The 16,447-nt window shown below is 42.4% G+C and overlaps 1 protein-coding gene across 2 annotated transcripts in view; it reads left to right on the top strand.

The window, feature by feature from the left end:
• LOC130188879 (alpha-1,6-mannosylglycoprotein 6-beta-N-acetylglucosaminyltransferase B) overlaps window positions 1-16,447 on the top strand; it is a 56,220-nt gene that overhangs the window by 11,673 nt on the left and 28,100 nt on the right. The window contains exons 3-7 of one of the 2 annotated variants that reach the window (XM_056407422.1): window positions 3,610-3,754; window positions 7,595-7,708; window positions 9,066-9,135; window positions 10,671-10,838; window positions 13,116-13,280. In XM_056407422.1, coding sequence (XP_056263397.1) covers window positions 3,610-3,754; window positions 7,595-7,708; window positions 9,066-9,135; window positions 10,671-10,838; window positions 13,116-13,280 — 662 coding nt within the window. Of the gene's footprint in view, window positions 1-3,609; window positions 3,755-7,594; window positions 7,709-9,061; window positions 9,136-10,670; window positions 10,839-13,115; window positions 13,281-16,447 lie in introns of both variants that reach the window. The other variant, XM_056407421.1, reaches the window with a different exon arrangement.

The following is a 16,447-nucleotide window of genomic DNA, read 5'->3' on the forward strand; positions in this document are numbered from 1 at the left end:
CATTCTGCGCTACAGACGACAAAACTGAACTGGACTCTCTGGTCCGGTCCTAGACTGGTTCAAGTCCTACCTACAAGACAGGGACTATTTATGTAGCATTGGCAACTATGTTGTTGTGGAGCCTCAAGGTATGGCGTGTGGCCTTCTATTCATCAACCTCTGGCCTTCTCTCTAACACCTTTATGGGAACCTTTAGGACACTATGCACAAAAAACTTGACCTCACTCAATCTCTATGATAGCAACTCACTGCTTGACTATGCTGACTCGCTCACAACTTATAAGTGCCGTCACCAAGTCCCTACTGCAATTTAGACCAAATCAATCATTGAAAACCAAAAATAAAAAACTTGAAATGTGTGAATTTCCAAATAAATGAAAAAAAAAAGTAAAAAAAGAAAAAATTTTGAAAGTCGAAAAGCAGATTAAAATAGAGTCTGAATCTTAAAAAATTTATCAAATTTAATAAAAATTATCAATAAATAAATCTCCAAGCAATTAAAATAAACAAAAATTTAATAAAACAATAAAAAAAATAATTAAATCAAAGAATTAGTAAAAACAAACATAGAACAAAACTACACAATAGTCTTATCCAATTAAAAAAAATATTGCAACTTATCAATTGTCGAGTCTTTTTCAGTCTTCAGAAAAGCGCTCAACAGCTCCAACTTATTCAAGATGTAGGTACAGACTTATAAACCCATACATTGCACTCGCATTAGCAACCCATTCTCAGGTCTCTTTATTGGCTACCAGTAAAATAGAGCTGCGACTTCAAAAATCTTGCTAGGTCCAAGCTAAATCTCTATGCTGTTTAGGTCACAAATATTTCTGAGCCTAGGCCTCCCATACAGGTTGAAACCTGTGGGTTCTTAGGTCCCCTGGGTTAATACTGTTCCAGTGTTCTTACATTATGCCGGAGCAGCTTTCACAAATTTCAACACTTTAAAAACACAAACCAATATAGCGCCAATTATGTGACAAACTTATACTTTCAAAAATTTCCAAAAACATTTAATTTCTGTTCAAAATAAGATGGAATTAATTTTTTTTGTCTTTTTTGCATTTTTCATTTTAAATTTTATTTTTTGAATGATTTTTTTTTTATTTTATTTTTTTTTATTTTTCTTTTTTTTTTTATTTTTTTTTTTTTTTTCTTTTTTTTTTTTTACTTTTTTTTTTCTTTTTCTTTTTTTTTTTTTTTCTTTTTTTTTTTCTATTTTTTTTGAATGAACCACATTAGGACTGATCAATAAAAGCACTTTTCCCTCTCACTGTCTGACTTGGAGCTGGAACACTTGATGCGAGCAGATGTTTCTCGAGGGAGCTTTGAAAGCTGAGAAAAATACTAATCTGTCCGTCAAGTGAAATACTTCAGTTGCGATGGTTCAGGAAAGTAAGGTGAGGAGTCACAGGTAAGATCTTTGATCAGAGCAGATGAGCTTTGGCTTTCCCTCCATTTCTACGGTCCTAAGTCTCGTATTGGTCATGAGGCCGACCAATCAGTGCTCATGGTTAAAATAGTGTTTCAGGGACATTAGATGCTGCTGATAGTCGTATTGAACATTCATTTACATCCTTCATTCGTCTCATCAATATTCAGCGATAGCAGCCTGGTAAACTATAACCCGTCTGTGTCAGTGTCGTAGACGGTGGCTCCCTCCGAGGGCGGTTGTTTATATCTGGAGGGCCGGCGTTTCGCAGTGCACACAGCAGGCTACAGTACAAATGGCGATCTAATTGGAATTTGTTCGCGATATCGATTGTGCTGTGGCACTTCCGAAATTGAGTCGTTAAAGGAGATTAGCTGCTGCTAAATCGGCCCTTTATTAAGCAGCGGCTGAGGAATGGGAAAGAGGAGGCGCTGCGTTAGCTCACAGATACCATCAGTTCCTGCTACGCCGCTGTCAGCCACACAGACTGTGGGAAACACAAACACACGAGCCGATGTTTCCTAAAGACTCGCCAGGAAGAAGCAGTCTGATGAAGAGTTGATTGCAAACATATATAATGCTCAGCTGTATATAAAAAAGATGCTGTGTAGGAAAGCTGTTGGGCCTCGGTAATAGTGATTTACGGGCACAATGTGTGTGTACGAGGCGCATTACGGGGAAGGAATGCGAGTCCCTCCTACACTTGAACCCAGAGGCTTTGTTTCGTGCTGCGAGTACACTGGAGCTGAGAGAGGATCACACAAATAAATACATGTTCAACTAGAACGGGCACTCGGTAGAGCGCATACCTTCGCATATCACAAGATTGGGCATTGAATTATGAACCTTTTGGCATTAGCTGCATGCCAATTGGATAGAAATTGACCGTGCTATGGTAAAAAGAAGATGTTGACCTTTTCATGACCTTGACCTTTGACCCGATCGATCCCAAAATCAAATCAAATGGTCCCCGGATAATAACCAATCATCCCACCAAATTTCATGCGATTCGGTTTAATACGTTTTGACTTATGCGAATAACATGCGAACACGCACGCATACAAATAAATAAATACACGGCGATCAAAACATAACCTTCCGCATTTTCAATGCGAAGGTAATAAGAATGACTCACGCATTGTTTTGGTGATTTGGGTGCAACAGGTTTCAGACAGTGGGTGGACAACAACGGGCTGCGTGCGTTCACGAGGACAATGTCGTCTCGTGTGTTAGCGTGCGGCGCTTTCATCTCATCTCCTTCCCGATCCGGCGTCATTCCTCTTTTAAATTGTTTTGTCAAACTGCTGCGAATCTGAATGGGAATTCATTTAGTCGCTTTCTAATCTGCGCAGGGGGGGGGGGGGAGAAAAAGAAGAAGAAGTTGTCTAACTGCTGAATTATTCAAAGCTAGACATCTTTAGGCCGGTTTGTGTGGAGATATTCCAGAAAACGACTGAACAAAAACTAATTAGGTTGGAACAATAAAGGGAAGAGATTTCAGGGGGATTTCTTGACTCTGGACTGCGGCTTTTATTGTGATTCTTGTTTGTGATGTGAGTGCTTCTCTTCCTTTTTTTTTTAACAACTCAGCGACACACATTTAAACCCACACACATGCAGACGGACCGATAGACTCACATGCACACAGACTAATACATGTGGGTGTTTCTTCCCTCTTGGTCCCTTTTTTATTAGCTGGTGATGAAATACAATTTCTTTCTCAGAGAAAGGTGACTTTGGCTTTGTGCTGTGATAAATGAACTCCGAGAGGGGATGTGAGTCTGCACACATTGCAGTTTTCTAAATCCTAATGCAATTGATGAGGGAACACTGAGAGGTGAGGCTTTTATTTTCACTCAGCCTCTGAAAACAATATCAAGCTGTTGTTGGTTGCTTCGTATTTTCTCTCTGGTTCAAACCACAAATAATTTCCAAGTGCCAAGGGCACCAATATTTATCTTAATTCTTAAATGTGATGAAAGGAAATGGTTCAGGGTCAGGAGCTAGACTCACACGCCGTCTGGAGACCTGCTGTGACCTTACTGCCTGCATAGCTGCGGCTCATTCAGTGACTCTGTGTTCGTGAACACCATCGTTCTGTTTTAACACCTGCTCTCTAAGTGTCTTTGATTTACTCTCGTAATATTTGTGTCACACTGTGTGTGTTTTTTCAGTGCTCAGTGGACATGAATCTCGGGGGGTGCTGAGGAAAATCAGTGACATGCTGGAGGTGATCATGAAGAGGATGGATGCTCTGTCTAAACTGGGGAACGCCACAGACAGCCACAGGCTGGATGAGCTCAGCTCGGCCCTGGACAGGTACAGCATCTTGGTTTCTCGTCGATAATCGATGCATATCGTTCATTTGTTTTGTTTGATTCCTCGGAAAACACAATGAGGGAGATTACTCATTTACAATGCTGCTGAGGTACACACACAATCAGTGGGGGCGCACATACAATCCAGAGGGAATAAAAGGAGAATACAAATGAAAACAACAACAAAATACACAAATTAGATTTAAATGACACTATCAATATGATCATTTCCTTTCATTCATCAGTCACAAAAGCTGCAAATTACGTGCACAATTATTAGTAATTTGCTGTCGACTGAAAGTGCAACGTTTTTCACATTATTTTCGAGTAACTGCTCTCACTGTTTCAGCTCATCCCAGGCAAAGAAGCATTTATTGGAGACCTGGAGGAAAGAAGTGTATATATATATATATATGTGTGTATTTATTTATATTTTTATATTTATATATATATATATTCAGCCTCCATGTTTCTATCTTACCATCTTACTATTACTATGCTAATATAATTCCCCTTTGGCACATATATATTTATTTATATATTTATAAGCCGCTATCGATGTATAATGCAGGGGTCTTGTTGGTCAAGTTGAAACTGCCATTGCAGAGTGTTGCGTGTGTGTGCTCTGCGGTTGCCTTGGCAACAGACCTTTTCCTCATACCCGCACCTGCTCGGGTTTGAGGAGAGGAAGCTTCCTCCTGCGTTGAGGAGAGGAAGCTTCCTCCTGCGTTGAGGAGAGGAAGCTTCCTCCTGCATTGAGGAGAGGAAGCTTCCTCCTGCACTGAGGAAAGGAAGCTTCCTCCTGCGTTGGGTAGAGGAAGCTTCCTCCTGCTTTCTGCCTTTGCTGTTCGTTTCGCACCTGGACGTCACGTTACCTCCCTCTGCCTCACAGCCGGGGGAATATCTCCTCCATAAGGCACTTCAATGGAGGCCACCTCTGATAATATATTGGAAGATATTCTAATAATGTATGAAGTTTACAATGTGTCTGCATGGTGTAACTACTGCTGACAGCATCTAATGAAGTCTAACAAAAGGGCTGCAACGCCTCACCTGAGAAGGCCTGAGGGAAATACTGTATATTTATTGTGCTCTGGCCAAAACAATGTGTTTATTTGTATTGGCAGTCTAATATAACACTGGATTTATTTTCTCTACAAAATACACCTAAGGAGAGAAAAAAGAGGAGATAGGTGCTCAGTGCATCCTAAACGTCCCCCGGCAGCTATAAGCCTATAGCAGCATATCAAGGGGCTGGACCAGGTGAACCTGATTCAGCCCTAACTATAAGCTCTGTCAAAGAGGAAAGTCTTCAGTCTACTCTTAAACGAGGTGACTGTGTCTGCCTCCCGGACTGAAGGTGGAAGCTGGTTCCATAAAAGAGGAGCTTGATAACTAAAGGCTCTGGCTCCCATTCTACTTTTTAAGACTCTAGGAACTACAAGTAGTCCCGCATTTAGTGAGCGCAGCTCTCTAGTGGGGCAATATGGTACTACAAGCTCCTTAAGATATGATGGTGCATCACCAATCAAGGCTTTGTACGTTAAGAGAAGAATTTTAAAAGTGATTCTTGATTTTACTGGGAGCCAGTGCAGAGCAGCTAGTGCAGGAGTGATGTGATCTCTTTTCTTAGTTTTAGTGAGAACACGAGCTGCAGCATTCTGGATCAACTGGAGGGACCTAAGAGACTTATTAGAGCAGCCTGATAATAAGGAGTTGCAGTAATCCAGTCTCGAAGTAACGAACGTGTGAACCAATTTTTCTGCATCTTTTTGAGACAAGATGCGCCTGATTTTTGAAATATTACGTAGATGAAAGAATGCAGTTCTTGAGATTTGCTTTACGTGGGAGTTAAAGGACAAGTCCCGATCAAAGATATATATATAGTTGTTACAATCATTTAATTGGCCTCTCAGGGACTAACAGGGAAATGTGACAATGACAAAGGTCAAATAGTTTTTAAACTGACTCGGTGGGAAAGAAATATCTCATGCGTGCTTCGTTTTTACGCAGGTGATTAAAAACCTCTGCATGGCTTGAGGTCAGGGGGTCGACGATTGAGATGAGTGTGAGAGCTCAAGGTGGGGAAAACTTTGCCCACGCGGTACGTCGTGATGAGGTCGTCCTCTAGCTCTTTAACAGCTGTGATCTCTTCAGTGAAAATATGGGATGGTTCTCACGTGTGTATGTGTGTGTGTGTAATTGGTAATTCATTTGTACTGACCTTCTAATCTAAAGTTTTGCCGCCACTCGCCTCCTGGGCACCACTTGGAAAAATGTAATTTGGGTTTTGGAGTTATGCACATAAGCAGTTTATATTTATTGACCCTGGCACAGTCACAGAAACCCATGCTCAATATAATCTGAGTTTACTGCTTACTGTAGAAATACTACTAGATAGCAAGAGAGCTCATTAAAATAATTAATGTTGGTGTTTTGTTTTCATGTAAAACGATACAGTAGTTCCATGAGGATGAGGAGGATGATGATGATGATGATGTATGTTGGTTGATTATAACGAAGGCAGCCCCCCATCATTTATGTCATGTGTTGCAGTGCAAATATTTGAGGTGTAGATGAACGTTTACTGCGTACCCCAACTCTACATGAAAATATATCATGGAATATAACACCATTTAAAATGTGTTTTTTTAATTAATAAAAGTCTCCTCCCAGTCACCCAGTAAGTTTAGTGATGAATTAGTCAACTGGCAGAAAATTAATTGCCCACAATCTAATAATGATGTATGAAGCAAAAATGACAAACAGTTACCGATTACTTTGGTTTGTACATTTAAAAAACCTTTTGAGTTGATAGAAGGTGCATTTTTAAATAATAAATGTTCCGTATTCTCCGTAATGAAATAATCAATCAATCGATTAATGGATAATTAAAATAATTATTATGTGGAGCTGGAGCTATACAACAATTAGTCATTTAATTAATTACTGTGGATCGACAACAATATATCCAGATGAAAGAGATTAATCTTTTAATTAATATTTAAAGTAAAGCAGGCAGAGAAACCGCTGGTTCCAGATTTTTAAATGAGAACATGTTAATAATAGTTTTTTCTCTACCAACTTCACATGACTTTCAAACAGATTTATTCTGCCTTATGGAAACCAATAAGAAAACGATTTTATCTCTCTGAGCTTGTTCTCATAATAATGAATCGTATAAATCCATTCACCATTAAAGGATGTGTTGCAGTGCACTGAGGTGTCGCAGCACATTTCTTTTCTTTTTCCACAGTAAGATAAAGTTTGGATGGAGGATGACTTCGCTTTTTGGTGTTTGCTCAGCAGATATCGTAGCAGGGCTTGGATTATATTTTTATGAATTTAGGCTCTGGTGTAAAATGAAACTTGAACTAAGATTGAAGTCCTGGGCAGAGCACTGCTCCAGAGAGTTTGCTGTTGCTCTGCTTCTCACAGACCTCCAAACTCTCAGAACTATCACCCTGCAGTATCCGGTCTTCTCTCTTCTCTCTGTGTGTCGTCCTCCATATCTCCTTTTACATCGTAAATGTTGCTTCCTGATATGTTCTGCCAACAGTTTGTTGGTGATAGATAGCTAATTGTTTTCTGTCCTCATCCCTCACGGGGACTTTAATAATGCCAAATTACTGTTTAACAAATGAACTATCTGTCAAGCTTTTTTCAATTTCACACCATCAGTCGTAAAGAATTAGCACCAATGAGATAAACAAATACTGTTATAAAGCTATAAAGGAGAACTCGTTTCTTGCATGTTGAAGATAATTTGGGTCGTAACAAATATGTTTGTCGTCATCCATTTTCGATGTTCCTCTCCCCTCTGTGTGTTTGTGACGATCAGGATTCAGCCCGTCGGGCTGGTGGAGCGGATCCAGGCCATCGCCCAGAACATGTCTGACATGGCGCTGAGGGTGGAGCAGATCCTCCAGCGCAGCGTGGCCAGCAGCCGAGGTGCGTTTTCTAAAACACGGGGACGCAATGCTGCCGCCTCACCTGGAGAATACCAAATAGGGCTGGAACCCCTCGGATGAATCTCCCCCCCGTGTCCACTTCAAATCCATCCAATCTGAAAACACTTTCCCCCCGATGCCCACATAAGCCCGACTGTCAAGCCTTGACCGGGCCCAGCTGCTGAATGCAGGATTTGTGTCGAGCGTGCACTTTACTGGTTGATCACATGGAACATGACGGACATTATTCACAGCACATCACCCGTTCAGCCGCTGTCGGTGTGCGGCTGCTGGAGCTCCGGCACTCGTATCATAACATGCTTAAATCATGATGATGAATTACTGCCGACTTAATGGGATCTGGGCTTTCAGTTTTCTTTATGAGCCTCCACTCTCAATTTCCTTAATGGCTGCAGAATAGAAATCGGACAGCACGATTTAATTCACGATTCAATTCCACACCTCTATCCGCTACATTACCCTTTATGACGGAGAGCTACTGGGCTCCTCGCTGTCTCATTAAAATGTATCAGATCATTTGCCTGTTGTCAAAAATGTCTGATATCATTTAGATAAGGCTGGCGGGAAACCTGGCAAAGTTTCGACAGCAGCAGGCGGCAGCACTTTTCATCGGGAGAGCTCTGCCGTCGTCGTGGTAATCAGACAGCATGGCGGGCAATTATTTGTCTGATTGTGCTCTTCGACGCCTGGCAGGATGCTGGCGGAGGAGCCGCGACTGCTCCTTTAATTAGGCTCGCTAGAGCCGGGCTTCGGGGGGGGGGGGGGGGGGGGGGGAGAAAGAAGGGCAAAAAGGAAGAAGAGAGAGAGAGTGGCAGAAAGAGGCGGGAAAAGATAGGATGAGAAGGAAAAGGGAGCAAGGAAGATATGGTGTGTGTGTGTGGGGGGGGGGGGGGTCAGGCTATGTATAGTAAATCCAGTGAGTGAGACGGAGCAGAGAGTCGGCCAATCAGCAAGGGACGCCGGGCTTTTCCAGGAGCTTGTTAGCTATCTCTACTCTCCAATTTATCTCTGTTCATCCCAAAGGCCGCAGGATGAACAAACAGATTTAAAGCCCGGGGGAAGCACTGTTTGGCCAGTGGTAATTATACATATACATGTTATGGAGCTGGGTGTTGCATTGCAGAATTAAACCTGGCATTCAAATCGAGTGTATTGTGTCTCAAGATGGTGGGATAAGAAACCGACGCTGTTTTTTTATTGCCTTCCTCTTTGTATTTGTGCACTAAAAGACAAAGCAGATGCTGCTGTGCGGCCGCGCGACGTGTGTGTGGTCTTCTGTCGGAGCCGGTGTGCGTCGGCTGTGATGAATACCCTGCATTTGTCTTTTCTCCGTGCAGGCAGGGAAGGGACGTTAGGGCAATGTGAGATTCCCAAAGATCCCCGTTACCCAGACTGCACCAGCAAGATGGATGTAAGTCTTCTCACTGAATCTCACTTACGTCCATAGTGTTTCTCACACAAAGGGGATATCTCGTCGTCCTCGGGGACTCGTCTTGGCGCAACATACATTTTGTATAATAAGACAAGAGGATGTATAAAGGCTCCTTTGTGGAGAACAGCTTGAATATAGAAATATAGAAAAAAATACACCTAACTATGGTTTTATTAACCCACTGCACTGTATATTCATATTTCATGAACTCCAGCCGACAGCAGAGAACTGCAGCGTGTTCAATAATAGCATAAACAATAGAGCACCGACGTGTGCTGCTTACTCTAAACGAGTGGATATCGGTGAAGGAACGTTATAAGAAAGACGAAATGTGTGAAAAATACATACTTCTGTTCAACATATTTAGCCGAGCTAAAGCGTAGCATATAGGAGAAAAACAACGGGGCTCGCTGCACCGCTCTTAGTATCACAATCATGTTTATGCATGAAGTTCGCCTCCATAAATATGTCAGTCCCTCCCCATGTGAATGTGTGAAGGCATTATACGCATATGCTCATTAGAGACGGTTGTAGTTAGTGTAGCTTGCAGAGGCCAACTGCTTTAAAGCTCACAGTTTCAGGCCTTTTTAACCCTCCTGTTACCTTAGGGTCAATTTGACCCCATTCAATGTTTAACCCTCCTGTTACCTTTACATTTACGAACATATTTTACCCTCGGGGTTAATTTGACCCCAGCAATTAAAACCTCCAGAAAATTATTAGAATTAATATTGTTTCCCAAGTTTAAGTGTGAGGTACTTTATGTTTGTTTGTTGACAACCTAAATAGCCCTTTAAATATATAAAAAAGTTGATATTTCTTATATGTTTGACACAGTGAAAAACAGCCTGGGGTCAAATTGACCCCAAAGAACACCGACATTAAACATTGAATGGGGTCAAATTGACCCGAAAGGTAACAGGAGGGTTAAAGCTCACAGTTTCACTCCTTTTTAAACAGAAATATGTTTTATATCCCGTCAGCAAAAAAACAGAAGCGCCTCTAACCTGGAGGTGCGGATGCCAACTATCTTATTAAATCCATCTAGCCTCGTCGTTTGCTCTCTTTAAGTATTCCGCCTGCGTCCTCTCCTTGGATTTCCGCTCTTCACCCACCAGTGCGTGTCAGAAAATGAGTTGACCCGACCCGAGCGCCTCAAGCAAAAGGTCTTCATCACGCTACCGCGCTGGACGACCTCGCCGAGCTGGTTTTTATTGCCTTCACCTGTGTGCGGGGAAACCATGAAAAGTTTTAAACTTTTAAACTTTACTTCAAGGACCAATTATCTGGCGCGCTTGGCCCTCAGAGCATCAACGGTTCCCGTAGTCAGCTCAACATCAGATATCATTTTAATGGTTTTTTTCTGAGCACGTACCTCACAATAAAGGACCAAAGGCATCGAATTAAAGTTAAAATGTGAGAGTGAATAAAATGTAAGGAAGGGTTTTCGTCGATATCCAATTCATGACCGAGGAGTATTTTAGAGAGATTAGAGTTTTTGTTTTTTCTTCCAGTGGATGCGGGTTCGTTGGACCTCAGACCCTTGCTACGCCTTTTATGGTGTGGACGGCTCCGACTGCTCGTTCCTGGTCTACCTGAGCGAGGTGGAGTGGTTCTGCCCCCCGCTGGCCTGGAGGAACCAGTCTGCCACACCCACCTTGAAGCCTCCACCCAGGAAACAGGTAACGCACCAACGACTCCTCGGCATTCATTATCACTGCAGAGACTTCGGTCCAAAGTTCCTCGAAAAAGCACGAGCAGCCTGCAGCACTGCTGCTCAAGCGACAGGTCAACAAGGGAGCGTGACTTCGTCTCTGCACGAGAGACGGCTGGCTAGTTCCACATCTGTTCAGCGTGAGGAGAAGATCCATCGGGAAAAGTACGTGACGGAATATTTCAGCCGGGAGTAAAAAAAAGACGACGGCGGCGACTCATGGACGTGTGCACTCCTCACACGCAAACAAAGGCGTCCATCTTGTTGCAGTGACAAGACAACCGGCACAAATGCGTGACTAAAAGGACAAAATAAGTTATAGTGGATGGAGAATTTAGAATGGCGAAGATGAATTGTTATAAATTATCATTACGCTGCTGTTGAGGTACTGCCACCGTAACCGGAGCGACTTGACGCTGATGCTACAGAATGCTCTAAAACGTATTCCCCAACGACAAGCAAAGCATTTATTCCCTCATCTTTTGATCAGAAGCTCCTCGGTAGACGCGAACGCCGTCTCTCTCGGCTGTCATTCCTACTTTTCATCGCTGCTTGCCTTGCTGCATCATTTATTTTCAGCGTCAACGCGTGATGCATTGTGCTGCGTTCGAGGCCTGTCCCATCGTTCGCCCCCACCCCACCCCACCTCCCTCTCTTTCTCCCCAGAGTAATGTACAGCCGGCAGGACGGGCCCCGATGAATTCACTCTGCAGTTCTACCTTCTGCTCTAATTGCCAGCCTTCACTGACACTAATCCCAGGGCTTCCCTGGAGTACTCTGCATTTTGCTGCGCCGCACACAACTTGCCGTTGAGAGCGATAACTCACCTGCGCTGTGGGAGCACGGCACAGCTCTGCATATTGATTTTGTCACGCCGTATGTGCATTCGAGAGAGGCAGACGGTCTGCTTCTTTCTCTCCTCCGTACATTTCTAAAGTCCTCTGTGCTCCCGCATGCAGTTACTCCATTGATTAACACTCGCATGCGGGCATCGGGACGTGATGCAGTGATTATGGTGGGCGGAGGAGGAGATGTAAAATGAGAGCAGACTTATTTATGAGGATTATCCAGGGATACCTCAGGCAACCTGTCTGAGAGGCCTAGCCCTAGGGCTCTCTAGCAGATAACAGGATATGAGGCTCGCTGTGCTATCTGCAGTCTCCTCTTATGTAAAGACGTACACTTGTTTACTATCCCAACACATGTTCTTTAGTATGTTCTGGTGTAGAACGTCTACATGAAGGAACTAGAATGGGCACTCGGTAGAGCGCATACCTTCGCATATCACAAGATTGGGCATTGAATTATGGACATGTTGGCATTAGTTGCATGCCAATTGGATACAAATTGACCGTGCTATGGTAAAAAGAAGATTTTGACCTTTCCATGACCTTGACCTTTGACCCGATTGATCCAAAAATCTAATCAAATGGTCCCCGGATAATAACCAATCATCCCACCAAATTTCATGCGATTCAAGAAGATCTTGACCTTTTCATGACCTTGACCTTTGACCCGATCAATCCCAAAATCTAATCAAATGGTCCCCGGATAATAACCAATCATCCCACTAAATTTCATGCAATTCGGTTTAAAACTTTTTTTGTTTTGCGAATAACACGCATACAAATAAATAAATACACGGCGATCAAAACATAACCTTCCGCATTTTCAATGCAAAGGTAACTAGAATGGGCACTCGGTAGAGCGCATACCTTCGCATATCACAAGATTGGGCATTGAATTATGAACATTTTGGCATTAGTTGCATGCCAATTGGACAAAAATGTATCATGCTATGGTAAAAAAAGAGTTTGACCTTTCCATGACCTTGACCTTGACCTTTGACCCGATTGATCCCAAAATCTAATCAACTGGTCCCCGGATAATAAACAATCATCCCACCAAATTTCATGCGATTCGGTTCAATACTTTTTGAGTTCAGCGAAAGATTTTGACCTGTTCATGACCTTTGACCCGATCGATCCCAAAATCTAATCAACTGGTCCCCGGATAATAAACAATCATCCCACCAAATTTCATGCGATTCGGTTCAATACTTTTTGAGATTTGCGAATAACACGCATACAAATAAATAAATAAATAAATACACGGCGATCAAAACATAACCTTCCGGCATTTTCAATGCGAAGGTAATTAAGCACCGGCTCGTGTAAAGGACCTATCCGAGGGTCAAGACACTTCTGATTCTCTCCAGTGATTTTTGACTTCTCCTCTCATCCAGGCTGTCTTCCAGTCTGACATCGGGGCTCTGCTGGAGCAGGTGGGCACCGGGAAGGAGTCGCTGAGCTTCATGAAGAGACGCATACGCAGGATGGCAGCGCAGTGGGCCTCTGCCGCTCGACGGCTGGATGACAAGCTCAGCGACCACGGGAGGGAGCAGAGAAGGGTGACTACGAGGCACACGCGCATACGCTTGGCCACACACTGGAGGATGAAAGTTTGGGATCGGAGAACTAGTGTTGAAGTTTCGTCTTTTTAAAGCCTTCGTGGTTATAAACGGACGAGCCAGAAAAAAGTTATTTCCTCAGTTTCAACAGATTTTTCCTTTTTTTCCCTCTAACTTTGGGAAACATATTCCTCGACTCCAAGTTTAGGCTTTAAAGAGACAGGAAGAAAAAACACTCTCTGATCAAACATCAGAAAGGCCCACATGCCAGGCTGCTAAGTAATCAGAACACCAGTGAGTTTGTTGGATGAAAGTCTTCTTTTATCCAAAGCTACTTGGCGTGAGTCGTCGAGCGTTGAGTAACAGACGTGGCAGACGACGCAGAGTTCCTCCTCGGAGGCATTGATTGGCTTTCATGCTCTTCCATGTCTGGAACAGACGTTTGATAAAATGACATTTGACCCCTCCTGGCGTATAAATTAAAACCTTTACCAGACACTATAACTTGTAAGGGATTAACCCAGAAAATACACTGCAAATGTTTCAGCAGTTATGTTATATTCAATCATATTATATCCAATCATACTATATTGTGCAGATTTTCACAGAGTTATTTTTGCCTTTTTGTGGCTGTTTGTCAACATGACACATTACGATGAGTTTGTGTTGAAATGCTGCCAGTGGGTGTGCCGGCAGTCTTCTAAGTTTGTCCAGAATATCATAACTTGCCTCCCAACCGACCAGCCAATCAGTCCACTTTGCAGCTTTGAAACGCACTCTGGACTCACATTTATATACATAACATAAGGTTCCACTGCCTGATACGTGGGATTGTTTACACTGTCGAACATATGAAGAATCTTGGCGCACATAACAGCGTCTTCTATTTTTAAACCCACGCGATAACTGAGCAATAAATGAGATATGCAAGTCATTTGAAAGGTAGAGACCTTCAAATATGTTGCACACAAGTGAACAGTACTGTATGGCTTAACCAGAGAATATACAATAGTGATATTCCTGATGTATACAGTATCTCTAATTGTCTTGTCAAGAGACACTTTACCCATTTTACACATCAAGTTCAGTTTCCTGGTCCCGATGAGGTCACAGTGAGGTCAACAGGGGTACGCGGGCTCGGGCTGAACATTGTATGTTAACAGACGTCCTGCTTTGCTAACTGGAGATATTTAAAAGAATTGGGCAAGCAACCCTTTGCTAAGTCCCGCCCCTCAAACGCAGACTCTCAGGCAGACAGATGTTCTTCATTTTGAGGCTGGTTTTTACATTACATTACGTGTCATTCAGCAGACGCTTTTATCCAAAGCGACTTACAATAAGTGCATCAACCATGAGTACAAACCCCGAATAACAAGAATCAAGAAAGTAGCATTTATTCAAGAAAGCCAAACTACAAAAATACCATAATTAATAGCATAAGTTAGTGCCATTCAAGTGCCACTGAAGTGCTAATCTGTTTGTATTCAAGATATAGTTTTAAATATAGATTTTCAGCTGTTCATTAACACGTTTGTGATATTAGTTACTGGAGAGGGTATAGAAGGAGATGTGTGTTTTTAAAATGTTACCTTTCTTTGTAAAAACCATTAGCACATCACAAACTAGCGTTAGCACTTCTATGCTAGAGCTAGTTCCTGGCGGTAAACTGAATGTATGTTTTTAGGACATTAACAGTAAATAAAGACCTATTTACTTATGTTGCTTATTTAAGCGTTAAATATAGTTTAACCCTAGAAACACACTGTCTGACCAACACATGCTAACGGCTTATCATTTCCACATACATGTATCCATAAAACAGAAACACAGCCTGACCCGGGGCATTTCATGTTTCTTTTGCCTGAAGCATCATTCATGTCTGGCTTATTTACATGCAGTAAAGGATTATAGTATATTGATGAAGACCAGTTTCATTTTGTGTTTGTTTTCTTCTCATAGTGAAGAGGCGGAGGACTCTATTGTAGGTATTCAGTTTCACGAAATTGTTCCAGAGCACGTGAATAGCTCTTTATGAATCCCTCTGTAGCTGAACATCGGCTTGATACTCAAAGAACTTTAATGAAACAATAGGAATTAAAAGTATTGATCTGTAGTGTTTCGCTTTTTTCAACAAGCTCGCAGTATCCTGGCGTTCTGCTGCGTGTGTGTTTTTTTCTTTTTCACATTTTCTTTCATCGGCCAAGTCAATTCTGTTAATAACAATTCCCTCTTCTAAAATGCCTGCTTCTCCCACAACTGGGGAGAGGGCTCAGTCTATTGTAATGATATGTTTGACAGTAATAATTACTGTCCAGTAAGCAGAGCCTGCAGGCTCAGCTTCCATCGGCAAAACAAAAATACAGAAGTGGAAATATTTTTAAAGAAGAGCGCGTATCCGAGAGTGGTTTTCTTGCTGTTCTGTTCAGCTGCTCATGGTGTGCACTTTAAACCCCAGACTGACCCTCTACGCCTCTCTACTTGGTGTCCTTGTGATGTTCGAGTTATGAATCCTCAGTATTGAGATGGTTTTTTATCAGGTTTTACTCTTTAACTGGAACACAAGACTTGATCTCCGCCTGCCAGCTGCTGTCAGACACGGACCCCCTCTCACTTTAGGCGGTTTGAAATGGATTTTATTTGGTCTGCAAAGATGGCTAAATGGCATTACATGTGAACCTTCAGGAGTCTTCCCACACTATTCGTATTGTATTGGAGCACTGTGGATCTTCTATTTATATGAAATGTAATACGTTATTGCCTTCCCCTCCTTGGGTTGTACATCTGACATGTGGGACTCGTCCATGTGTGCAGCGCTGCAGGCTGAACAGCGTTGTGGCTCACACACAGGGGCAGTCCATTGTGTCCGCAGTGTGGGAGATGACATGTTTTATTGTATTGGTTTTGGAAAAGTTTTTAGTTATTGGATTTAAGGCTGAAAAGCTCCAATTTAAAAAACAATTTTCCTAGACCACCCAGTGAAACATGGGGAAAGTCTTTCAAGCCGCCTTGTGATTAGAAAGCATCCCATGGATCTGCAGCTCTATTCAGATATTTATTTTGATCGGGTATTTGATAACATGTTAGTTCTTTTTTCTTTTTGCCATTAGGACAGGTGTCTATCTACTCATTGTCACACCTTTAAACACATAGTTAAATAAATGTGTGGT

Source organism: Pseudoliparis swirei, chromosome 23, assembly GCF_029220125.1.
Source record: "Pseudoliparis swirei isolate HS2019 ecotype Mariana Trench chromosome 23, NWPU_hadal_v1, whole genome shotgun sequence".
In the NCBI taxonomy this organism is placed as follows: Eukaryota; Metazoa; Chordata; class Actinopteri; order Perciformes; family Liparidae; genus Pseudoliparis; species Pseudoliparis swirei.